This window comes from Eleutherodactylus coqui, chromosome 12, assembly GCF_035609145.1.
Source record: "Eleutherodactylus coqui strain aEleCoq1 chromosome 12, aEleCoq1.hap1, whole genome shotgun sequence".
Classification (NCBI taxonomy): Eukaryota; Metazoa; Chordata; class Amphibia; order Anura; family Eleutherodactylidae; genus Eleutherodactylus; species Eleutherodactylus coqui.
This window is the reverse complement of record NC_089848.1, coordinates 70,008,521-70,036,386: the sequence shown is the minus strand read 5'-3', so window position 1 is coordinate 70,036,386 and position 27,866 is coordinate 70,008,521. Positions and strand designations below refer to the sequence as shown.

The 27,866-nt window shown below is 40.8% G+C and overlaps 1 protein-coding gene across 1 annotated transcript in view; it reads right to left on the bottom strand.

Annotated features, from left to right (window-relative positions):
- The window catches only part of DNAH11 (dynein axonemal heavy chain 11), a 270,457-nt gene that overhangs the window by 17,642 nt on the left and 224,949 nt on the right, over positions 1-27,866 (bottom strand). The window contains exons 65-74 of the mRNA XM_066584695.1: positions 23,050-23,223; positions 22,232-22,467; positions 18,020-18,142; positions 10,107-10,311; positions 8,593-8,757; positions 6,943-7,083; positions 4,878-5,048; positions 3,190-3,312; positions 2,313-2,506; positions 811-959 (exon numbers count right to left, since the gene is read on the bottom strand). Of these exons, the coding sequence (XP_066440792.1) occupies positions 811-959; positions 2,313-2,506; positions 3,190-3,312; positions 4,878-5,048; positions 6,943-7,083; positions 8,593-8,757; positions 10,107-10,311; positions 18,020-18,142; positions 22,232-22,467; positions 23,050-23,223 (1,681 nt within the window). The remainder of the gene's footprint in view (positions 1-810; positions 960-2,312; positions 2,507-3,189; positions 3,313-4,877; positions 5,049-6,942; positions 7,084-8,592; positions 8,758-10,106; positions 10,312-18,019; positions 18,143-22,231; positions 22,468-23,049; positions 23,224-27,866) is intronic.

Here is a 27,866-nt window from a genome sequence, read left to right as displayed (position 1 = left end):
AAAATATAATTTAAGAAAGTCGTACACAAAGCTTTAAAATGGGACCAATAAAAAATGCAAATCATCCCACAAAAGACAAGTACTTATAGTACTCTGTCGACTGAAAAATAAAAATGCTCCAGTCTTAGAATATGGCACTACAAAAAAAGTTTTTTTGTAAAAAAAAGAAAAAGAAAGAAAGGGTGATCATATTGTGCAAAAGTAGTGGAACATAATAAAACCTATATAATGTGCTATTGTCGTAACCGTAATAACCCATAGAATAATGATAATATAATGTTTATTCCACATGGGAAACACCATAAAAATAAGTCCAAAAAACAATGGTGAAATAGCCTTTTTCCATTGTCCCCCAGCCAAAAAGTAAAAGCAATTCAATACATTACATACAACCAAAATTGGTTTCTTGTAATACTAGAACACGTCCCACAAAATACAGTGTCTTAAAGGTCTAATACGGTGTCTTAAAGGTACAATGACGAAAAAGTTAAAAAAGTTATGACCACTGGAACACACAAGGGAAAATAATTTATTGACTCAAAGCTAAAATTAGTTATGTTATTAAAGGGTTTAAAATGTACATATCGCAACTGAAATCTGCGCCCAAATTTTTTACATGACATATAAATTCAAAATCTACAATAAAATAGTGACATTTTGTGGAGGCTTTTCCCAAATTTAATGTGACTATTGGGAGCAGTGGAGGGGGAAAGGGGACAAATTGGTGTGGTTTAGAGGCCAGAAAGTGAAAGCATATCTTAGCCATAAGATGGAAATAACGCTTTGGGACGTGAAAATAAAAGATCTTACCGAGGGACTCTACATCTTTAAGAGGGTTCACTCCAGGAGACAGAATAAAGAATATGGGCGTTGCTGGGCTGGTCTCTTCATAAGATTTGGTCAAATCCAGACGTGTTCCCTCCACGTACTTTGAACCCAGTTTTTCCTCCACAAAATTTCTGTGATAGATAGACCCAATAAATATATAAACTACGGTGAATATATACAAGGAGTTATACAGTGAATATAACTGCAAATATCATATACAGATAGATAGATTCCTTTAGCCATTCAACTGTTATCTGAGTGCCTTTACACTATGGAATCTGACCCGTATGCATTGCTATTGATGCACAGTACAGAAGTTTGGAAACACAACATCTCTCAAACAGTAAATCACTTCTCGGAAATATCTCTGGGTGGTTCTCTACATGAAGAATGGAAATGTATCCTGACTGAAACACCTAAATGTTGATCCACTGCATGCCAAGGTTATACAAGACTGTAATACAGGCAAAGGATGGATATGTTAAGGAGCCAAAAATCTGAAGTTTTCCCAGATTCAGAAGAGTCAATTCGGACGGTTGAGTTGTACATCCCAATGCATTGAGATGTTGGACTATTTAGGCATGTTCACATGGCAGATCCACAGTGAATTTTTCAGCGCCGATAGAGCAGAGCTGTTGACAGTAGCGATCAGGGATGGGCAGAGGAGGGGTTGGACTGCTCCATTTACCGGTGTATCGTGTTGCTTGGTCTCCAGACTTCCTGCAGGAGGCTACGCAACTGGCTCATCTCCTACCTTCTTCATCTCTAGTGCAGGCTTGGTCTTCCTCAATGCTGCAGTCAAGCTTTGGTACTGCTGAACTACTATACTTCCTTGTACTACATAATTATAGATGAACTCTCTACAGCAGGGATTGCGCTGACGCCGGTGAGACACCGGTGAAGGCTCCTTTCAGCACCACATACTGTGCAGTAGAACAATTTTATTAACAGAAGTCCCAAACCATCACCGGTGGTGTGAACAGGGTTGTCAGCAGTCAGTAAGGAGTCTGACGGAACTGGACATTTGTCAGCCCACAATTGCAATTTATGACCACTCCTCTCGCAAGTTCAGCTCTTCTTTCTTCGACCTTGGAGTTTTCTGAGACTACCTGACTCTCCTCTAGTTGCACTAGGATTATAGCTTGTAAATCGCATCAAAAAAGCTTTGAAAGTCAACCCCATGATATAGAAAAACAACAATTCTGGAGCACTTTTCTGTACTCTGCATAGTACCGTTTCTTATTTATTTCTCCTAAAAATGTATGAATAATTTGAAAACCCTGTTACAATTCCCCCTTTTTAAACAGGGTGTATCCACACAGTCTGATAGTCTGATACTGTCAGCACTGACAGGGGGAATTGTAACACCCAGTTGTCAATTTATTCACACATTTTCAGTAGGAGAGGCACAATGCAAAGTGAGAGGAGAGCCAAAGAGTCCTCTGGAGAAAGATGAAGGAAAAGACAGTAGCTAAATAACAAACCTGATTGAGTAAGTCATTCTGTCTGGACGCAGCGCTCTTAATATAACCAATTTTTGTAAAGAGGTTTTGTTCTTCCACTCTTGAGGGAATCTCTCCTTCTCTGGACATTCTGAGTCCACCAACTTTTTCCATCGTTTTGCTGATCCCTCGATATCTCTGTCTAACCCTCTGAATTCGTCCAGTGAGGAAATCATCTATAACCAAACACATTTTCTTTCAGTCAGCATACTACACACTGGATATGTACAACTTTCATACACTTCACTATTGATTCACTTACTTTACAAAGCACAGTAGTCTTATGATATAGCTTTCCCAAAGGAAGATTTAGCAATCCTCCCTGGTTGTGTTAGTCAACAGGAGATGTACAGCATCATACAAGACATGTGAAAGGAAACAGTACTGCAAATACAACAGGCTTGGTGCAGTATGTATATTAGTTGTGCCCCTTTTACATGGGACGATTGTCATGTAAATCAACGCACAAGCGAGTGACGTCATTGCCAGTTGTTTGCGCTCGTGCAGAATGTTTAGACAGGCAGATCATCGCTAAGAATCGCTCACTTCTCACTCAGTGCTTCACATGCCTGCAGCAGGGAGTGTTTAGATGTAACGAGAAGCGAGCGAACCAGTGATGATTTTTATGCAGACTGAAACTGAGCGACAAACGAAAAGTGAACGAAGGGTGCACAATGGCTTCGTGTTTAGACGTTACGATTATCGTGCACTTTGGTTCGTTTGACAGAATTTTAGTGACGATCCTTACATGTAAATAGGCCTTTACTGTGTCGCAATTTGTATGCCAGGCCTGCTGACATATATACACGGTGATCCTCATACATACTGTTTTATCCAACTAACCGACTTCTGGGATTACCTTGATGGCACTCCATGACTGAACTGACAGGAAGTCTATTGGACTTTGGTATGCTTGATCAACAGGAAAACGTAGCAAAAGGTCCAATTCCAAAGAATCAATTTCCTTTGATTTTAGAAGAATCTTTTGGGGGGAAAAAAGAATAGATTATCTACATAACATGCAGACATTACTTGTAATATATAGTAAAGGTTAAAACAACTGTTACATGTTTGGTTTATTACAGGAGTCTACGGTATATAGTGAGAGCGATGTGTCCCAGAGGACTAAGCCACACATGACATTACTCGCATTAAGCTCACATTCAGATTGTAACACCGTTCTGCAACCGACATCAAATAATAAATAGGAGAAAGTTGAGTAGCTTTGTGAATATATAACATTAGTCATCCTGAACTAAAGGCGGGTTCCGAACAGTTTAGGAAACCAATGAGTTATGATGGTTTACTTCCCATCTGCGATGTTTTCACTGATGCGATGTGGAGAGATAAAGATAAAATCGCAGCATGCTCTATCTTTCTGTGATGTGCAATTTTTTTTTATCTCCCATGTATCCCTGTGGTGCCTGCGTTTTATCGCAACGCAACAAACATGCGTTCTGATGGGATTTTAACATTAGAAAGTCCCATTGACTTTAGCGATAAAAAATCCTGCAATTGTATTGCGAAGCATCAGCAGTGCATTATTATACTCTACAAAAGCATCGCTGACGCTCAAAAATCGCAGTGAACAAAGACATGATTTTGCCGCGATTTTCTTATTGCAAAATCGCGATCGCCTGTGTGAAACTAGCCTAAGTCACATGCAGGTCATGATATGCTTCTGGTATTTTTCTCCCCACTCCCTGTAATACCGCATGTCATACATCACTTGTCTATAGAGGTATGATTTAAAAATGTATTTTAGATAGATGGTACATAGCACAGGTAACATTAAAGTCAAGGTGGCCATAATCATTAGCTGAGCCCACTGCTTTTGTTGGGACTGACCCATCATCATCTAACGTGTATGGGCGCCTCCTGATTCTTCCTCAAAAGCAGATGTTAGGAGAAATAGGGGTCAAACAGCAGTGGTTGTCATTTTTGTCTTGCAGCGCCAGAGTCCTGGAACAAATGCAACCATCGGCAATATCTGCATGGAGTTTGTATGTTCTCACTGGGTTTCCTCCCATATTTGTGTATGGGGGGGTCAGGTGAGGTAGCTGACAACTATCTGACATGTATAGCCATCCTTACTAATGTGTTCAGCTGATCGAAGACATTGTGAATTATTTGCTTACTTGCATTCTTAAGAATGAGGGAATACTATCCCACCATATCATACCATATATTAACATTGCTCTGTAAGTTGTACATGTAGCATATAGAGTTTAATAGAAATACATTATAGTACTCTCTAGAAGTTTAGAAACACCCCCAAAAAGTGTAAAATTGTGAATATACAGTCCAAAATCTTGATGCATTGGGATGTATGTGTTTATTACACCAAAAGACAAAACAAAATCGACTCAATCTTCCGACAGACTCTTGAAATCTGGAAAAAAATTTAAAATTCTGGATTCTCCAAAATGTTTTTTGGTCAGGATACCGTTCTATTATTGGTGGAGAATCTCCCAGATAGGTTTTGGAATAGTGATTTGCTGTTTAAAAAAAACGTCTTGAGGCTACTGTATGTCTATAACAACTTACCTGAAAAGCAATCTCGGATAGGAATGTCAGCTTATCTTTTTCAAAGAGTCCCTGGCTTGTGTAAAGAAATGCGGAGTAGGTAATGCATTCTGTGAGGTTGGATACCCTCTCTTTTACATCTTCTGATGGTTCTGCTCGTCCAATGGCTTTATGAAAAACTCCATTAAATGCCTGTAAAATATAACATGGTGGATGTCCTCGATGCAACAGCAAAAATAATAATAATGAAAGACTTATAAACTTTTTGAACTCTATGTTTTAGTTGCTGGCTCACCGTATCTCCTCCTTTTGCTGGCTGTGGCCATCCATGTCTTCCACCTATCATTTGCAGCAGATGTTAAACCATTCGTGTCAGGGCTCTTGTGCACATACATGCTGTGCCCATCTCCTAATGGGCCAATGCACAAAGCCAGCTTTCTCATCCACAATCAATCGGGATTGTTCTGTGTTTGTTTCAGGTACCCCATTGGAGGGTGGCTCAGCAATAACTTTTGTAAGCCTGGGTTCACACAGGGCGGATTTGCTGCGGTTCTGCCGCGGTTTGCCGTTGCATATCCGCACTGCGGCAAAACCTCTGCATTTGCAGTGCAAGGCAGTACAACTGTGTTTAGGCAAAAAGCTGTTTTCACAGCGCGGATTTTTTCTGCACTGCTGCAGTGCGGAAATGCAACTGCGGTGCGGTTTTTCAAGACGCAGCATGTCAATTCTTTTGACTTTTCCGCAGCGCTTTTTTGTCCATAGACCTTTATGGAAGCAGCAAAATCCGCACCAAAAGTAAAAAAGCACTGTGGAAAAAACCTCGTGCGGATTTTCCGCGCGGAAAATCCGCAAGAAGCTCCACAAGACAAAAATAACCTTTGAAGCGGTTTTGTCGCAGAAGCAGTTCTTCTGCGGCAAAACCGCAACAAATCCGCCCTGTGTGAACCCAGCCTAAAGGTGCTATTGTATTGTGATTGACTCCTGGTTTGACCTGTGCCTGTTCACATAGCTTTCCCATCTTCTCCTGTCCTGACCTCAGCTTGCACTTTGACCATGATTTAACTGTTTGCAGCCTGTCCTGATCCTCTGCCTGTCTTTCCGCTATTGAAGAACTCCACCTGTCATGACCTCAGACTAAATATTGATTTTGCCTCTGCCTATCTCTCTGGTACCATGCTACAGTGCTTCTGAACTGTCCATATCAGCTACTACTGTCCTGAGACTACTTTTGGGATAACAGCCTGGGGGCCCCTGCAGTTAAGACCAGATCCCAATTGGTGGGGTTAAAAAAATGAAAATTAGGGAACAGCTAGGTGCTGCCCTTAGGAATAGTCCAAAGTCAAATTGGTCAGTGGCACAGCAGGTTCACACCCGCTGCTTTACACTACACCACACTGTTATATTGCTCATAAATGGAACATTATTACTACAGTATATAGTATTAGAACCAACATTAAAGGGGTTTTCCGTGGAAATACTATTGATTACCTATCCTCAGGTCATCAATAGTTGATCAGCCGGGGGCCGCCATTCGGGACCCCGACCGATCAGCTGTGCGGATGCATGCTGTCAGCGCCGCAATAACAGAGGGGCATCTGCTCCAACCTCTGTTATTGCGGCGCTGACAGCATGCATCCGCACAGCTGATCGGTCGGGGTCCCGAATGGTGGCCCCCGGCTGATCAACTATTGATGACCTGAGGATAGGTAATCAATAGTATTTCCACGGAAAACCCCTTTAAGCATACAAGTAGATTTTATAGTACAGAAATATGCTTTAACCAGTAAAAAAAGTTGCTAAACACGTAAAAGATTTTCTCGCTAATGATATAAATACATAACATATGTTACCTCTCCATTTAGCACATAGTTTTTCCTTTTTAATTAAATATATTTCATATATGTTCATTTCATTGTTATTTTAGCTGTCCACATAGCTGCTATTATATGTAGGCATATTGCAACCCTAGGGTACATCCTGAATCATGAGAGGTGTTCAAGTGGCAAGAAAGTTTCATCAATGAAAATGCAGTACGGAGAAGTCTGAGAAGCTACTCAAGGACAATGGGCTGAGAAGGCACACTTACTTTTAGTGAGAACTGGTAAATTGGATTTATTTTACTGAGATCACTCATAACAAAATAAAGCAGTGACGCCCTGGCTGCTGCAGGCCGGTAGTGTTCTCTGGCTTCATTAATTTTTATCTCATTCTCTTTTGCTTCAACCACCTGTCAAATAATAAAGACCCTCGTGAAACCAGAGAGACATGACATTGGTATTTCTGCAAAATGCCTATAAAGAGACCAGGACATCTTGCAAATAAATGTTTCAACTTCTGTGAATTTCAAGACAGGTTATCCAATGCTGGAATTATAAGGATCATAATTTTATCAAGTTAAAACTTTTTCCAGTACATTGTATTAAAAAGTTACTTTGTCTGCTTGGCTAAGACAAAAATATAATTCATACAATTGCGCACTGCCACTCCATTTACTAGGGAGACTTGAGAGCTGCCATTTTTGTGATCCCTGTGGGCCTAAAGGTTCGAATCCCGAGCGATCATACATTTCTCACCACCTATTTTTCCCGTACCGTCGCTAGGCGATGACGCGGGTGCCTGCAGCCAATCCGCAATGTCAATTGCAGATAGGCTGCGGGTCAGACAGCTTCCATTGACTTCAATAGGGGCCGTCCGTGAGTATTCCATACAAAAATAGAACATGCAGCGATTTTAACCCTTTCCAATCCCCTCTCTGACCTGTGAAGACATTATTATTTAGGGCTGCACAGCTTCGATGTTGGAAGACGTCTGTCGGGGTTCTCTTACTGTATATTGCCAGCCTCTCTGCTGTCGGAGCCTATCCAATGTGTCACCTCATGCAGTACTGGCTTTAGCCAGCATATAGCGCCGTTGTATAACGGCAGAAAAAGAGTAAGCCCCCCCTAGGAAAACCAGGCTACAAATTGGATTGGAAAGGGTTAAATCCGTTTGCAGAAATCGCAATTACTATCCGCTCATCTGAGTGGACATGCAAAATTGTATTTTTTCAATAGGCGTGGATTACCATATATCATCCACACTGGTGACGATTGCGGATTCCGCAGTTGAAATCCGGTCATGTGAGACCAACCTTAAAAGTTTTCTCCTGTTTTTCAACACAACCAAAAAGCGTAGCTTTTCAGACAAGCACAAAATATACTATAACCTTCTGCCATTACACAATTTGGACAAGCCTCAACTTGTCCGCATGCCTTTAGATTGTAAGCTCGTATGGTCAGGGCTCCTGCTGTGCCCTGTCACTGTTATCTGTTAAACTGTTTTATATGTTGCTTCAATGGTTTTCCATTTTTATTGCATATGTATAATGTTCTTATCATGTTTTGTGTCACATTATACGGCATCACAAATTATGATAGTGCTATACCTATGTAAATCTACTTTAGAAATCTAGTTGTTATGGTCAACATTGGCACTTTGTTAGAATGCTTTTAATTAGAGATGAGCGAGCACCAAAATGCTCGGGTGCTCGTTATTCGAGTTGAGCTTTTCGTAATATTCGAGAGCTCTATTCGAGTAACGAGTCTCTCTCTCATGTTCGCTCAACTCTACTTTTAATGGTTGCAATCCGTTGCATTTTGGGATTTCCGCAAACAAGATGCAAATGAATTGTCGCTCCTACTGGAAGCCGTAATGAATAGTGAACAAAAAATATGAATAAAAAATGTAGGCAAAATACCTTGAGCTGGATTTCAGCAGCTGTGGTTTTAGTTGATTCGAGCTTCTCCACAAGTTCCATGTCACCCAAAAAGTTTCCTTCTGCTGCTGATAGACGGATCAACAGCTCATCTTCCAGGCGCTTCAGTTCTATCTTGAATTCATTTTGCTGCTTTGTTAACACGGACTGAAAGGATAAGAAAATACATAGTGATAATGCAGGGCCTAAACACATGTACGTAACAAGATTGCAAAACATGCCTGGCAATGAAGTGCACATTCAGTTATACAGTACCTAATCTAACACTTGGGACTGTAGCTGTCTGAATCTGCCAATCTCTGGGTTCAGACGACCTTTGCATGTGTATGGGAGCCTCTCAACTTTACCTTGACGGATGTTGTTGGGAAAATCAGTATCAGGTGAACTGAATTTCAAAACCTAATCCTTTTGTTCTCCAAAGATTATTCGGGTGCTAATCGCCCCATGAAAAGGTACCTGTACCTCCCTAACCCAATGTAAGACTCAGCCAAAACAAACTTTCATGTGCATAGGGGAGGGGGGGGGGGGGGGGTCACGAGGAAAAGCTGTCTTGGATGAAAGCTAGTGAAAGTAAGGTATATTGGCATCCCTACAAATCTTTACTATTTCAATGAGTAGAAACATCTCACATTTCAGTAAAGTCTGAGTTTGCACATTTACATTAGTCTAAAGATGATGAAAATGGAAGATTTCCACCCAAATAATAGTTCGTCAAGTGAAATTTAACAGCAAATAATAATTTAAGCTGAATGAATTTAAACCTTCATCGCCTGGAAAGAGGTTGGCCGCATTTGGAATTTTCATTGATCCCTTTGAAAGGATGTTCATCCTTTGCCCAGTGTTATTGGACATATGCGGCCAGTTAGAATGACCATAATGGTCAATGTGGACTAAGATGTGTAAGGCTGTGGCTGCGTAACAATCGTTCACTGAACCAACTTCTATCTAATGTGCATGGCGACCTTTAGATCAGCAAGATGGATGATCATATGTATTTTTTTTTTCAACCCCACTTACTATTTAACCATCATAGATGTCAAGAGAATGCATTAGCCAAGAAAGATTATCCGTTGCTTTCTTAAGCCCCATTTACACACAAAGATGATCACTCAAAATTCTTTCAAAAGATAGGATGATTGACAGTTTGAGCGATCATTTTGCATAAGCTGCTAATGGGCATATAACTGAGCCTCTGTGCGCTGTATGTAGAGAATAGCAGGTGGTCTGTTCTCTGCATACAGCACTTTTGGACTGGACTGCAGCTAAATACAATGTTATCAGCGCTCCAGTGGAGAAACACAGTGTGCGGTCCCTGCTATCACCTCTCCGGCCAAACGATGGATTTTAAGCTCAACTAAAATTATCATTCGGCCGAAAAGTAAACAATGGTAGCATTTACACACAATGATTATCGCTCAAAAGACATCCTGTGAGCAAACTTTGAGCGATAATCATTGTGTGTAAATGGGGCTATACTGTAATGTTCATTACTTTACCTTCAGCTTCTCCAAATCTGGTCTTTCAATGCTGACCACATCAGCCAGTAGCTGATCCTCAAGTCCATCTGTAGTTACCGTGAAGTTTATAAGGGTGGTTTGAGCTTGCAGCTCCGGCTTATAATGTGGATTTGCGAGTTTTGTATGAAGGATTAATCGGAAGTTCTTACTATATTCACATTCTTTGTCTCCTATTTTTATATATCTGTTGAAACCATACAAAGAAGAACAGTTCATGCTATGTATGCACTGAAACAAGTCATTGTAGATTAAATGAGAACAATCCCAACACCTTACACAATATCATGCTGATTTGTATGATTTTATCAATGCTCCGTCTCTCCCATCTCATATTTAGGATTACTTTTTTCCTCGCTCTCCCACAATGCCTGAAGAGTCTTTCACTTATCAGAAAAAATACTAAAATCAGGAAACATCAGCAAACTACTGCTAGTGAATTTCTAAAAATATAAGTATGTATGTTATACTGATTGGAATACGAATTCTTCACATTTGGTTTAATATCTATCTACAGGTATATACCTATCTAATAGATCATAAGGTTTACTGTTACAATAATGTAAAAGTAATGTCATTTAGGCATCAACAATGAGTTAGGTAAGCCAAAACATGTAACGACCTTGAGTATCTGCCTACTGTTAATGAGTGAAATTAAAGATCTGGGACACATAAAACCATTGCTTGGTTGCTCTTCTGTTACTTTATGGGTCTATGACAATAATATCAATTAGCCTGATGATAAATAGAGATTAGAAAACAACTGCTCTTGGTGTAGAAAAATAGAGCAGAACTTTGTAACATGTTGCAGCAAACTTTATATAACAATACTAGTATACATGTATGTCTTTGTAACACTTATTATTACAGTATCTTACTTATCAGCCAAGACATGGCCAAACCTCTAACATGTAAACTGTAGACAAATTCATACTAGTTGCAGTAATGGACACGGCAAGACGATCCAGCGCCGGCTCATTTTGAAGGAAACAACAGTCCTAACCAAAATCCGTTCACAGAGGCGTCATAAAGTCACTACTGCAAATATAAGATGGATCAGTATTGGAGATGAGCGAGTATACTCACTAAGGCACATTACTCGAGCAAGTAGTAGTGCCTTAGCCGAGTATCTCCCCGCTCGTCTCTAAAGATTTGGGGGCTGGCGTGGGTGACAGGTGAGTTGCGGGGGGGGGGGGGGAGAGGGAGAGAGAGATCTCCCCTCCGTTCCTCCCCGGTCTCCCCCACCGCTCCCCGAATCTTTAGAGACGAGCGGGGAGCTACTCGGCTAAGGCACTACTCGCTCGTGTAATGTGCCTTAGCGAGTATACTCGCTCATCTCTAATCAGTATCTATCAGTATCTGGACTATCTATAGTCTGTAGGTAAATTTTGAGTAATCAGCTATCTTCCACTGAAACGACTGGAGTGGCAGCACAAATTGCTCGATCTCCACTCCATTCATTAGTGGACCTTCCATATGCCTGTTCTTAAGATCAGTGCGGGTCCCAGCGGTCGGACTCCTACCGATCAGCTAGTTATTCCCTATCCTGTGGATAACCCCTTTAAACATTAGAAAATAAATGCCGTATTCCCCCAAGAGAAGAAAAATGTGTTTTGATATAGCCTTATGAAGAGAATGAAGTAATCAGATGTAACATACTGCACCATGACCAATATCTGGAGCAATGTTTAGGTGGAGTTATGTTTCCTCATTCAGCTACACATATATCTATACAGATCACTGTTCCAAATGTAAACTACTGTAGCATGAGAAATATAATATCCATGAATGCAAGGTCATGTATGTAAAACATAAAGGGGCTGTACAAGTTCAGAAAAGACCCAGAAACAGCGCCGCTCTTGTCCATGGGTTGCATAGCAAGTCAGCCTCATTCACTTAAAGGCAGATGAGCTGCAATACAATAGACATCCTATGTACCTCAGTGGGGCAATTTGGGGAAATCAAGCAGATATTTGTTTCTAATTCTGGATAACCCGTTGCTTGAAATGCAAAGCTACTGAAAAAATGGAAATGAGCCATTTTTAAAGTTACCTTTTAATAAAGACACACTGAAGGCTCTATGAAAGCAGCTCCCATAGAAGCCACCAATTACTGATAGTCCAATGTACTAACACATTAATGAATGGCATACATTAAATAACATAGAAACCTTTAATCTCAAACACACAAAACTTCAGAACTATTTAATAACATGAAAGTTACACAGTTTCAGGGTGCCATAAAGTGATATTCCCATTTTCTCCAGATCCGTTACAGATCAGTCACCTAATCTGCAAGTCAGAGCATTTGCTTTGGAATGGATACAATTCAATAAATATTTCCTGCTACGCTTTCCACTGTCAATTGATATCATAAGACATATTTTATTTTAAATTAGTAGTGTCTAAAGCGCAGTAGATTTAATTATTTGTAATTGCCTAGTTGTTGTCAGTATGTGGCCGTTTTATGACACCGGAGTCTACAGTGTGGGTCAGGTTCAACTGTATATCTTTTCAACACAGAATTAATGTACTATTGATAGAACCATTACTGGAACCAAATTAAAGTCTGAGCTGATGGATTGGTCCGCAGGGTGCTGTCAGACAAGAAAGGAGTAATTAGTATTCATTACTTCATACTCCACAACATTCCAATTATTAATGAACTTCAACTGTTGGACTGCACCAAATATATCACAACCATCTATTTAGCCATTATTTCAAAGGAGGAATTTATATCTTGGCAAGCCATTAAGAAATATCCAAAACGGTGATATTGTATATTGGATATTACTAGGAGTCGTGTAGGATGTGCAAAGGAAACGAGAATAAATATTTCATATTGTAAAATATAACATTAAAAAAATCATAACAAAAACTGTAAGTCCTGCCATTAGCTTGTCTTTCTATTAATGCATAGCTTAGGCGAAACCATATGCAAAAAAAAGAAAACACTTCAAAATCTGTATATTCGTCTTTGTTTTAGCATAAATGTGTATAAAATGATAAAATATGCACTTAGCTAATAGTTTGTGTGTTTCTATGAGAGATATATTATGTGGATATTCTTAAACATCTTCCATCTGGGACCGACTTTGTGTGAACTTTGAGTTGATCTACTAGGGTATCAGACGGGTACACGGGGCACGTGGAGGATGGTGCTCAGAATAATAGCACATTTACTGATCAATGACAATTCTTTGCTACGTTTTGTGCTAATGAAGCCCTCACTGAAAGGAAGAAACCTAAAATATAAGTTTTATTACATATACTTAAAATTTATTTCAAAGTGTAGTACAACCGCAGACTAACATCACAACTTGCCAACAATTACATCAAAAATTGTGATACTCTGACAAAAAAGGTGTTATATCACAAAAAGGATATTTATAAAGCACAAAAATACACCCACCCTGCATTACCCTGATGTAACACCTAGGATGAATACAGAGTCATCGCTCTGCCAGGGGCGGCCGGGTGCCAGAACCTATCCCTGTTAGACACCCCATTACACTCTGACATTCAAATCAATCAATCTATCATTTAGTTGTGACTCTCAGTGCCGTTATGGGCAAACATTCTCCATGCTTCCCCGTCAGACACGGCTTCTATTACCTGCTTGATGAACATATTGATATCCACTTTGATGCGGTCAATCCAGCGTGTTTTTTGTCAGGCCCTTCTTCTGGTTCCACGGGTCCATTGCACGCAGGACATGGCCAAAGTAAGTCAGTCACAGTCTAGTGACTCTAGCTTCTAGCGATGTCCCTGGTTTTATACAATCCAACACTTCTCTTTTTGTTACCCTGGCTGTCTATGGTACTCTGAATAATTTCCACCATCACCACATTTCGGAATCATCGATTCTCCTTCTGTCGGCCTTTCTTAGGCTGCTTTCACACATGCGTTCCGAAACCGCTGCATTTTACAAAGATTTCACGTGGCATTTCAAACGCTTTGCACAGAGTTTTTTAATGCACCTCATCACCGAGATAAGTGATAAGGTATGTTACAAAACGCAAAAATGACAGAAAATAGAGCAGACAGCACTCGAAAATTGCGTTGTTAGAAATACCGTGTTTGAAGACTGTTCTGCGAGGCCCCACTGAAATCAATGGTGGCATTGTATAACAGTTAGCGCGGAGCTCGGGATGCTGTGCTAATCGTGGTAAAAAGCGTTGCGTGTGAGAGCGGCCTTAGTGCCCAACTCTCAGACCCATACATCATCATAGGAAAGACGATGACTCCAACTAGTCTGCATTTGGTAGTTAGAGTGTTAGCTTTGCTCTTCCAGATGGTATTCATGCCACAGAGCGGCCTAATGCGATCCTACATTTGATTTCTGTGGGGGATTTGCCATCGCAAGGAAGATGAATTCCTAAATTGATTCAATTTCGTCATTATTAACTTTACACTTCAGTTTTCCATTAGCTGTTGTTGTCCTGATCTTTGTTTTCTTGATGTTAAGGTGCAGCCCCATTTTTTCATTTTCTTCCCTAAGTTTCCAAATCCTGTTTATCAGGCCCTCCTCTCCTTCATCCAGCAGAGTCGATCATTCACATATCTCAAGTTGTTGATGGTCCTTCCTCCGATCTTCACTCCAATGTTGGGTGAGTCCAGGGCTAATTTCCTCATGATCCCCTCAGCATAAAGATTGAAGAGATATGGGAACAATATGCAGACCTGCCTCACACCCTTGCCAATCCTGAACCAATCTGTATCACCATAGAGTGTTTCCACCATTCCTTCTTGATTGATATACAGAGATCTGATAAGCTTGGTCAAGTGAACTGAGACACCGGAATCCTGCAGACCCGCCCAGAGCTAGTCATATTCAATGCAGTCGACATTCAAAGAATAGACCCCAATATGATCAGCAATATCAGAGTACACTAAAATAAACATATTCCCCGAACCGACTTCAAATATAAATTCATATTATATATGCATGTCGCCTGCATGGATATCAGAATAATAGCAGCCTGTCATGGCATGCCGGCCTCGAATGAGGATTTGGGCCAGGTTGACGCCACGGTGGCAGTCCTGGCTCACATGATCATCATGCCTGCACATGCTCACTGACAGGGACACTTCTCTGCCATGACAAGTGCCCGGTAGCCTGCACAGAGCTCCGGAGAGCAGCGGCAGGGACCCAGACAGCACCAGCTAGGTGAGTATTGATTTTTTTTCAGTATCCTTGGTTTGTTTTTAGCTGTGCTGAAAACACCGCCAAAACGTTGTAAAAAATACACGCCATATACTGAAACCGCAGTAAACGCAGCGTTGAAAGGGAGGGAAACCTCTGTGTATACTCTCTGTCTGAAATTATTTCTGGCTGTGTCAATGGCCGCTGGTCCTGATCTGTGTCTCAGTTAAGAGAAGTCTGTTCAATTCTTTATGTGGGGTGTTTAAACATCTATTTCCCAGTACCTTTGTGGCTCATTATTCTCTTAGAGTCATATACTTCTGCCATTGTTCCCTGTCACCATCTAGGGAAAGTCAGGGCCACCCCAAGTTCCTGACATAGGGTCGCCCTCATCAGGGTGAACACCTCAGTGGTAGATAAGCTCTTCCTTCACCTAAAGGTACCTTTACATGGGGACAACTGTCAGGTGCATAAGCGCCTCACAGCCGTCTCATTGACTATCGCTCTTGAGCTTTTACACAGGAGCAATAGCCTTCCAAATAATGGAGGCATAGCAGCCAGAGATCGCTTCCAGCCACCGGCCTTCATTCATAGTAAACAGGAGTCACTTAAAGATTGAGTGACTCTTGTTTACAGAGTGAGGAGCCTTCAGTAGTGGTTCCGTTTTTAGTGAGCTAAAAATGAAGACTAGCGACAACTGAGTGACTTCTCGCTCAGATCCCTGTTGGGGGCCGTGTGTACGTGGGCCCAGAGTCGCGCACAAATGCAATTATTTGGGCAACTATCGGCCTGTGTAAAGACACTTTTAGGATTTAGTGCTGGTTTTCCTCTTTTTGTGTTTCCATTTGACATTTTAGTGTTACCCATGTTTATACTGTTTGTGCATATATTGTCCTTTTAGGAAGCAGTCAGTTTGTTTGTGAGCTTGCACCTCAGCTATATCCTTCATGCTTGTATAATGTGCTGCTCCTTCCCTCGGCCCCGCACATGTCGTTATGCAGGCAGATGCTCTCTTTTGCATTTAAGGAGCTGTATACAAATCTGATATTAGCTCCAGTACTCCAAGCAATATACTTGCTATATCTACAGCTGCTGTACATCTTCTATATACATCATGTGACAGATAGTGAATTGTGTAAGTGTGCTTTAATTCTTGTTCTGCTGTTCCCTCTTCTCTCTTCTCCCTCTGCTTCTGGATATTATGCTCTGGATAGTAGTTTCAGTTGGTTTTATGTTCGATTTGCTATATACTTTTATACTAACCACATGTCAGTATGATGGTTTTGTTACTGGGCTTTCTTATGCCACAAATAAGACCCATTTCATTATTTGGGATATTCACTATTTTCTACTAGTACATTGTGTGGTTTTTGTCATCATTCTAAAATACTATTTTCATTTGTGTAGATGGTCTGATGAACGTCGATAGATCAAAAACATTCATATTCTGGATTGGCTCAATAAACTTAAAAATTAATAAAAGAAATGCGTTTAACTTGGAGTGTGCAAAGTTTCGTAAATACTAAAATATATAAAGGGAACCTATCACTGAAAATGCAGCCCATTCGGTGGTTGGAGGTTGGAGGAACAATAAATTCTTCACACTGCCCTGGCCCCTAAACTCCCTGCACTTTAATTTCATTGAACATGTTTGGGATATGCTGGACAGCCCTATTAGATCTGCTCCCACTTATCTGCTGCTGCGGCCATGGGTCGAGTGGAGTATGGAATATGTTTACTGCAATCACCCAAAAAGTCAGACCAATCCCTTATTGAGTAGGTATTCCTAATGAAGTGATAGTATGATAATGCACAAAAACAAAACTATACATTTCTACATATTTGGGACATCGCAGCAAATAAGACCATTGCTATACGATATAGATAGATCATATAGATTTAAAAAGGGATCCCAGAGAAAATTGTAGTTGAAGGGAACCTGGCAGCTTGTATATGCTGTACAAACTGCAGGCAGCATGTCATACAATGTTCAGGAATGCTGCCATCCAATAGGTGGCGCTGCAAAGGTATTTTTCCATCTTTCTTATTTGCATTAATTACCCAGAGGAGCTAGCATAGCCTTATAAGTCTCCTTACTCACCTTTTAGGTGTACCCACACCCTCTTATTCATGCTCTCCTTGGGGAGAAACTATACCATCCCCCAACCCACTCACCCCCTAGGTGTCTCCCCACACTTTTTGGGTGCTCTCCTTAAGGAGACACAACACCCCTCATGACCCATGTCATAGGCCTCTCACAAACTAAGATAGAAGCCTGCTGCACACTGATGAGGGTCAAACACCCCAAAACCGCTGTACTCGTATATGCATGGTTATCTGGCTTGGTTTCCTATTCCCAATCATGGTTAAGACTTGTTAGAAAGTCACTTTGATTTGAAGGAATGCCACCATCCAATAGGTGGCGCTGCAGAAGTATTGTTCCGTCTTCCTTTTTTGCATATGATGTTCAAAGTCAGCTACATATAGTCTCTACGAGAGTGTACACCGTGCATGTGTGTAGCATATACAGAAATTAGTTGGATCTGTAGGACCTCGCATACAATATGGTCCACTGAAGTGAAATGTCCTAACATGTGACTAAACCAAAACAAGCCCGGAAGGATCCTGAAGCAGTACAGTGTAATACGACTGGTATGTTAAAATATAAAATGATCCTATGGATAGGAATGCACAATATTACCAATGAATAATACAGTAGCTAAACTATATTTCATGGAAGCAAAACTTACCGTCCACGTTTAATGGTGTTTCTTCCCAAAAGAGGGTCAAGTACAGGATCAATGGTTTCATCCAGATTTTCGATTAACACGATATCACCCAATGCCAATGCATTTTCAATTTTATTCAAATAGCTAAAAAGTAAAAATAAAAGTAGAAGTGAAACAAGAAAACACAACTGAATAATTAGACGAATTGTATGAAACGCGCAAAATGGGTATAAAAGACACACGGAACGCGCTCAGCAAACACATTAGCCTAAAACTGTGGAAACCTCCCCGCATCAAAGTCTATTATTGGGGAAATGAAATGAATCATCTTTTTTGCTACCCTGCGTTTCGTCATCTTTAAACCCTTTAAGGCCCAGGCTGTTTTGTACCTTAAGGTACACTTTTTAGGGATGTGGTGGTTTTACTGCCCTATTCTTTTCCTTCAGCTACCAAAATTATTTTTGCTGCATTTTTTTTCTGTGACATATAGGGCGATTTCTAAAATATCTTTTTTTTAATCAGTATATTTATGCAAAAATAAAGTATGGGAACGGGTTCCTCATTTTGTTTCGGACATTTTGATATATAATATGTATAGTTTTGGATTACAGGATGCTTATAGCGACGGTTTTGGGTTATTTTCTTTCTTATGTATATATTGTTGTTTTATTCTGTAATTTTGTTTTACTTATGTATGTAATTATGTTTTTTTTACTATTTATGTCCCTCATGACATGGCTTATTCACTTCTACCAAATACTGTGTTATAGACATTGCTCTTTCCATCTGCATTAAATATATTTCCTATCCTCCATCTAGGGTCAGATTAGGTTCCTGACGTAGGGTTGCCCCAACTAGGGTTCGCCACGTTTTTAGGCAGAGCCCGCCACACAAAAAATGATTAAAAGGTAGTATTCCCGTGTTTCTATTTCGGTTATTTCCCTGCGTTCCGGTCGTATAATATATGTCTATATTGGTCCATTATGAACATTAATTACATCCTGATCTGACATGTTGTGAAGTCCGTGAAGGGCGCCCTAAAACTTAAAAATTCTGGAAACTCGTCAACCAAGAAGAACACCTCTACTTGTGACTGGATATATTCCTGAAAGTTCAGATAATAGAGATGAGCTACCATATTCGATAAGGCAAACTACTCGAGTGAGTAGTGCCTTATTCGAGTACCTGCCCGCTCGTCTCTAAAGATTCAGCTGCCAGCGCGGGTGACAGGAGAGTTGCGACGGGGAGCGGGGGGGAAGGGAGAGAGAGATCTCCCCTCCGTTCCTCTCCGCTCTCCCCCGCCGCTCCTGGCCCCCTGCCGGCACCCGAATCTTTAGAGACGAACGGGCAGGTACTCGAATAAGGCACTACTCACTCGAGTAGTTTGCCTTATCGAGTACGCTCGCTCATCTCTATTTGATAAGCAAACAGAAAAGAAAATGATGGAGTTGGGTTCATTGTACTAATGTTTTACTATATCATAGAAGCCAAGACTGGCTTACCTAAAACAGAAATACAATTTGCATTAGTTTCTAAAACAATCCAACCGAGTATAAGTTATAAGTGAGAGATAAAATCTGTAACCTTACACACATCAATTCATTAAGAGTAATCAAAAGACTGGTGTTTAGCAAATGTAATTTTGTGTGAACGTAGCATAAATGTTCCGTTAAAATCTATAATCTAAAAAGGGCACCTCATTTACTACATACATATTGGAGAAGAAGCCACTAAACAGGAAATCGTTTGTATTTGTGCTCAATCTGTTAAATGCTCCATTGAGAGCTGCTGATAAAGACTAATACAGCCAGCATAACATTATTTTTGTTGTCGATGAGATTATGACTCATAATGAATATTGCAAGGATAAGGTTCTAGGAAAGGGAAGAGGTTTTGTAAGGTGGATGCCCATATTTCACATCATAATAAAGTATCAGAGGTCGGCATAGAGTGCTGAGGGCCCCTGTGCAAACAGTGCACCTTGGTCCTGCTGGCCCCTATGCAAACAGTGCGCCTTGGTCCTGCTGGCCCCTATACAAACAGTGCGCCTTGGTCCTGATGGCCCCTATGCAAACAGTGTGCCTTGGTCATGATGGCCCCTGTGCAAACAGTGTGCCTGTGTCCTGATGGCCCCTGTGCAAACAGTGCGCCTTGGTCATGATGGCCCCTGTGCAAACAGTGTGCCTGTGTCCTGATGGCCCCTATGCAAACAGTGCGCCTTGGTCCTGATGGCCCCTATGCAAACAGTGCGCCTTGGTCCTGATGGCCCCTATGCAAACAGTGTGCCTTGGTCATGATGGCCCCTGTGCAAACAGTGCGCCTTGGTCCTGATGGCCCCTATGCAAACAGTGCGCCTTGGTCCTGATGGCCCCTATGCAAACAGTGTGCCTTGGTCATGATGGCCCCTGTGCAAACAGTGCGCCTTGGTCCTGATGGCCCCTGTGCAAACAGTGCGCCTTGGTCATGATGGCCCCTGTGCAAACAGTGTGCCTGTGTCCTGATGGCCCCTATGCAAACAGTGTGTCTTGGTCATGATGGCCCCTGTGCAAACAGTGTGCCTGTGTCCTGATGGCCCCTGTGCAAACAGTGCGCCTTGGTCATGATGGCCCCTGTGCAAACAGTGCGCCTTGGTCATGATGGTCCCTGTGCAAACAGTGTGCCTTGGTCCTGATGGCCCCTGTGCAAACAGTGTGCCTTGGTCCTGATGGCCCCTGTGCAAAGAGTGTGCCGTGGCACCCCCCATGAAAAGTAGTATATAATATGAAAAAGGCTGAAACCCGTAGCAAAATTCTAAATCCACTCTTGTCCCCCTTGGGCATAAAACTTCACTAGCACCATCCCATGTAAGAGTTCAGCTAAGCACCCACTAGGACTTGCGTATAACAACAATAGTAGCCTCACTAGGTCATTAGTGCCCTTACTCTTTCAGGTTTAGGAACAGTGTAATAAACAGTTAAGCCTCGATATGTTATCCCAGACCAGAAACTAAAATAATATCCCAATTCATATATAGAGGGTGCAAATACGCTTACCATTTATATTACCCTTCACACTCTTTCATATTACCTCAATACAGTGACTGAGTGAAACCTGCTATACCAGGATCAGCATTACCAATAACATATAACGGTATCTATACATGGGTCAATAGTTGCCCTGCAATCACTCAAATGAGTGAGCGATTATTTGGGCTACAGTCAGAACTTGTACACATGGAGACTGACAGGGCACTAAGCCAGAAGTCATTCAGTTTTCTCTAGTTGTTGCATTTCAGCTCCTGAAAAAGGTGGCTTCTCACTCGGTGTAAACTGGGGTTGCTCAGTCTGGGAGACTCCTGTGTAAGGTGAACGGAGGTGGACGGAACGATCTTTTTACATTATAAATGCCACGTTTTACATATATATGCCACCTTGTGCATTATATTTGCCACTTTGTGCCCCCTTTTACATTTTAAATGCCACCATGGGCCCACTTTTACATTAATTTCTACCTTGTACCCCCTTTTACATTAATATGCCACCTTGTGCCCCCTTCTACATATGCCACATGGTACCCCCTTTTGTATATATTGCCACCTTATGCCCCCATTTACATATTATGCCACCTTGTGCCCCTTTATACATTAACATGCCACTTTATGACCCCTTTTACATTATAAATGCTACCATGTGTCCCGTTTTACATATACTGCTACAAGCGAAAAAAGTACAGTACTATGTGTCTAATCAACCTCGTTCACTGCACAAATAAGTTGCGCTGAGGCGAGTGTCTCTGCACATACGCTCGTCTGCAGTCACTCTTTCTGCTACAGGATCTTTCACAAAATGCAGACAGTAAAGAAAGCTAAATGCAGGCAGTAAAAGATACTACAGTCCCTATCACATTTTGGGGCATATTTACATAATTTTGGTGTACCAATGGTTCAGGCATAAGTATCTGTGAGAGCCAGTCAGCCTCCCAGAAGTCAGACCTTTGGGCTGAGTTGCACTTTAGTATTCCCTCGGTGACTCCTATTTGACAAGACAAGCCGTCCTGCGAGTGCCCTGATAACACAGTAACTTCTCATATTCCTTTTCTCTGACATGAAAGTGGACAGACAAAGTAACAGCAATTCTATGTGGGCATTCTGATTGCACAAACATTAAATGAAATCCCTTCGATGCATCTTCAAAATAAATGTATTTCTGCACAAATAACAAGCCTGTCCTGTTAGGTTTTGTATTATACACATACCCTTTCTGTCCTAAATTTATAACTTTTAAGGCAGCTCCGTATTTATTCTTAATCCATTTGATGCCCTGCTGCTGTGGATCTATCATAAGAGGCCATCGCTCGCAGTTTATTAGAGTGGTGGCATTTTCTGTTGACATTCTGTCTCCAGGCAAACCTTCATTATTCCAGGCTGCTACTGTAGCATCATCAGTCAGCATGGCAATTGGATCCAGACCTTCAGATATTGGAATCGCAACCTGAATGGAGAAAAGGTGGCTTAGTAAAACTCTATTTCTGAACTGTAAAAGTAGAAGTATTACATTATGTTAAATGGTTAAGGACTGCAGAATTATACAGAACATTCATTGAAACAAACACCAAAATGGATACAAAAAAGGGAGAAAGATACCAAAGTGAGCATTTCTCATTTCGGCATTAGGTCTCAGATAGGCTTCTTACTCCATAAGGCCGGATTCACTTGAGCACATGTAACAAATAGCGCTGTATACTGCGTTGAAAACTTTCACTCTGATTTTTTTTTTTTAAAAAGCCTATTGAAATAAATTCGGAAAAAATGAACCGTTTAATTTCCTTTTAATTCTGTCTCTGTGTTCCAACACCGGAACTGTACACTAGTGTGAATGAGCCCTAAGTGAGATGAAAAAAAACGGAAGGAATTAATAAAAGAGGGGAAAAAAGTAAGAGACGAGACATTGGCCTTGATGGTCATCTTGTCTGAAGGTCGCCTTACCAGCACATTTGTAGATATGCCATGCTGTGTCTACAGTAAGTGTAGTAAACTGCGAGTGCAGGAATGATACAGGCTCAGATTATTTTACCTTCTGAGACTTGAGGAAAGGAAGCCACATTTGTTCCAGAAGCTCCTGACGGTAGCGCTTTGTAAACGACCCCACGTATGATATAACTGCAGCAGTCAACAACACATCACCACATAATGTCTTCTCCTGAGCTTCAAAAGTTTTGATAGACTCACTCCAACGAATATTTTCAGACTAGGAAAAAAAGGTTGAAAATAAAGTGCTTCTTTTTGTCCCAGTATTTATATATAGCAGCAGTCCGGCAGTAAAGAAAGCAAGTAGACTACACAGCTAGAGGTATAAACCAGTAGAAAGAGGGAGATTGTGATCTTGTTGTATAGAGCTCTGCCGAGACCATAGCTGGAATACTGTGTTATGTTCTGGAAACCAAAGGCAGGTTATAAATATGGTGGAAGGTCTCAAGTACCAAAATTATCAGGAAAGACTTAAAGAACTTAATATGTATAGCCTGGAGGAGAGAAGGAAGAGGAGCGGACATGATGAAATCATTTATATATGTTAAATGTATAAATAAAGTTCAGGAGGGAAGTGTATTTATTAGGAAACTAATCCCTAGAACAAGGGGGCACAACCTGAGATTAGTTGGGGAAAAAAAATCAAAAACAACATCAGGAAATATTATTTTACTGATAGAGTAGTGGATGTTTGGAAAACACTTCCAGCAGATAGAGTTTGAAAATCAACACTAGATGAAGTCAAGCCTGGGATACCATAGATCTATCCTAAGAGAGAAATGAAAAGGAAATAATATATAAGGGAGGGCAAGATGGACCGGGGGGGTCTTTTTCTAAAGTCAATTTTCTGTGCTTCTATGTAGACTAAGGGCTCCTTCCTACGGCCGTACGTGTAAAACGCTGTGTGTACTACGCAGCGTTTTGCCACCATGTGAGTCGTAATTGCTGCATATGGCAGTGATGGTGCACTGCGCATGACAACGTATTTCACGGACACTATCATGCGTTGCAATATGCAATGCACTGCATATGTACAGCGTTTATACGCAACTCATAGAGAACAGGGCTGTATGCACGTACTATGCGGTGAAATAGAACATCCTGCATTCTTTTTTTTACGCGAGTATTATATGCAATATATATACACAAATATGACAGGATCAATGAAAATCAATGTACTTCCATTGACTCCATTCATCGTGCGCACACGTAGTTTGTGGTGAAAATATGTTTGTGTGAATGAGCCCTAACAGAAACTGAGCCGTCTAGTCTTTGGGTGAGTCCTAACAGTGAAGGTCTTCTTTATCTGTACCATGAGTCTTGACATGGGATACAAATGTGGTTATGGGAAATCTAATTCCCTGACTGCTATTTTTCCTTACCGAGGAGCACTTTATATATTCGTGTCACAGGATGGTGCAGGAACAGTCAAAGGATCTTAACTATCTGGAATCTTGTATCACTTGTTTGATTAGGATATTGAGCTTACTTGTTCTCAAACCTGAAATCTCCCATTTTGAGTGGGTTTAGGGTAAAGGAGTTATACCTTTCTATACCTTGTGCTGTATTGATCATATAATAACAAAAGAACTCCCCATAATAATATACATATATATTGGTACTTTAGTAGAAACACCTAGCTAGCAACACATTGGAGCTCTGGCCTTCAGAACCGTGGCTACTTGTCGTGGCATTGATTCCACTAGATGTTGATTCATGCTGCTTGTGCCAAATTCTGACCTCCCATCAGCACGGTGCAACAGAAATTTGGATTATAATCTGTCCAGGCGATGTTTTTCCTGCTCTGTTACCCAATGTTTGTGCTGTTTCGCCGACTGGAGTCCTGTCTTTCTGTTTCTTGTAGCGATGGCACTTGAATTAGTCGTCTGCTGTTGCAACTCATTCATGATAAGGAGTGATGAATTGTGCATTCAAACATGTTAGCTGGAGCACCAAAGTTATATCTGACTGCACTTAGTGTGACTGAGCACCGCCTGTTCCCTAGAACAATTCTTAGCATCTTCCTCCTATCCCCTTTTGTCAGGTTGTTTATGTCCATGGAACTCCTAGATATTTTTCCTTGATCACACCGCTCTCGGTATACTTTCGACACTGTCACATGAGAAAAAGTTGGCAGATTTTGAAATCCTTGTCTGGCACCGATGACCAGGCTTTGATCGTGGTTGCCCAGATTGGTTGATTTTCGCATTCTAAGGCTTTTTCCCAAGAGCGTATATTAGCCGTTCGTATTCACGGCCGGCTGATATACGCTGTGATCTGATGCATCGGATTCCAATGCATCAGATCACATGGCCGCATTCCTGAGGGCTTATTCAGACAACGGCATACGCAAAAATGCTTGTGCAGCGCAACGGATTTGTAAATGAACAATGTTGTATGAGGTACATTTGTGCATGTATCTGCACACAGTACTGTAGTTTTTGCGCATCAGGGCCACTTCACGCGCGCGGGGTACACCCTCCCTGTGGATTAAAAGGCTATTTAGCCTAATCAGATCCAAATCTATTCTTTTCCCAGAGGTTTTGCGCATTTTTTTACGCTTCCCCTTTGTACACCTCTCACAGACCTATATGGGGGGCCTACACAGAAAGATAGAGCAGGACCTACTTTTTTCCACCAACGCAAAATAGGCTTATGTAAACGAACCCATTGAAATCAATGGGTGCTATTCTGTGTGTTTTGCACGCCTATATTTTGCGCAAATATGAAGAAGTGTGAAGAAGCCTTTAAGAATATAATGCTAGTTTCAATCACAGATAAACTTTCACATCCTTATCATATCTAATCTCGTTTTGAGACTCCAACGAGTTTCGTTAAGGCATTGCAAATGAAAATATGTTTATTTAATACCGGTCTGCTATCGTTCAGTAGCAATTAAATCATCAGAAGTGATGGAAGCGCTGAGAAATAAAAGATTTGTAGCTACAGCAGTTGCTGCATCTGAAGTAATCAGGATGTTATTAGAAGCCAATAAGTAAGTCTGCCACTTTAACTTATCACCTACCCTGCAGAAAACTCACTTCTTTCAGAAAGGAAAAAAGCCCTTGTAGCATCCATTTACAGAATTCTGCTGGTGAGTAAGTTATAAACAACTATGAAAATTCTTTCTTTAATCTCCAAGAGAACTTTTAAAAAAACTTGGAGATTTTCTAAACATGGAATGATCATCTATTTGAATCTTCAATAATTTCAACATACCAACCATGCATCATAAATCAAAAGTGACATTGGCTAACAAGAGTTTAAGTGTAGGAACATGCAGTGTAATACATTTCCAGACAGTTAAAAATCACTATAATCTCATCCTAATGTATTATAGATTGCTTGTAATGTCATCTTGGCTAAGATGACCCATTTCTAATTTTTAACAGCCGCTTAGCTTAGGAGTTAGTTAATGATTAAATATAAACTGCCTGAATTATTCTACTGATTTATCCGCTCTCGGCTCTCTGCGATGAGAAATAAACTTCCAGATATCTTTCTTCAGGTGTTCAAATTAAAGCTTATATATTCCGTTTGTAAATAGATCTCGCTTCTTAACTTGTTTAGACGTTAAACCATTGCGAGGAATAAGAGTTCTATGGCAGAGGCTTTGACCGGATGAAACCTGGTATAACTTAAAGGGTTGTCTCCTCTGGACAGCTCCTCAAGTGCTTTAAGGGCCCATTCAAAAGGGTGTTTTTTCTGTCCGTATTTCTTACGGAATACAGAAAGCACAACGAACCAATTGAAATGAATTGGCCTATTCAGGCGTGCGGTTTCATGGGGATCGAAGTTGCGTATATATATATATATATATATATATCATGGTATGTCTTATTTTGGCCTGCATTTAAGGACAAAAATCACCCATTAAAGTCTATGGTTGTGTATAAAAAACCACTGCGAACATGTATTAGCACCGTTTTCTATGGTTTGTGACAAAACTGACTTCACTTGGACCTGCTTGTGTTTTTTTTTTTGCATGCATGAAAAATAGATCGGGAAGGGTTTCAACTCTCCTTAAGGAGACCACATAGTAGGTGAGTGGGGAGACTTAGAAGGCCATTCATGCTCCTCTGGGAAATATATGCAAATAAGGAACAATACCTCTGCAGCGCCACTTATTGGATGGCAGCATTCCTGCAAATCAATGTCAGACTCTTTAATCAAGTCTTTATAACAATAATTGGGAATTGACCTCACTCACCTTCTAGGTATGCATATGCTATGCCTCACATTCACTCATCATCACCATAACATCTACAGGGTGGGCAACGGAGAAGTAGCTGTTATAAAAGCTGTCTAAAAGGAAACCTGTCTTTGTTGTCCATAGCAACCAATCACAGCACAGCTTTCATTTCTTATACCATTGAGGTAAAACGAAAGCTGCGCTGTGATTGGTTACTATGGGCAACAAAGATTTTTTTCTTTTAGAGAGCTTTCATAAGAGAGTGGTGCCGGGCTAATTTTCTATGGCCCACCCATAACAACAAACTTAACTGGAAGTTAATTAAATGCGCTAAGAATAAAAGAAAGCCCTAAGGAGACTTTAGAAAAATTCCACCAGTGTCTACAAAAGTAGATAGGTGGGGCAACATGCAAATGGATCGGTTTGTCCTGAGTATTTTGTGCATTGGAAATATCTAATACCTTTGTATTATAACTATTATTCCTAATTCCACTGAATACTTTTCCTGATTACAGTCGCTGTCCTGGGTCAGGCTTTCTACTAGTATTATATAAATGTCCAAAAGGGCTCAGCTGAATCTGGAAACTATCTGTAATAAAGGTGTTAAACAGGGGCGTTGGTAAAGACTCAAGGGCCTGGGTGAAAATGTTCAGCTTAGGCCCCCCCTACCC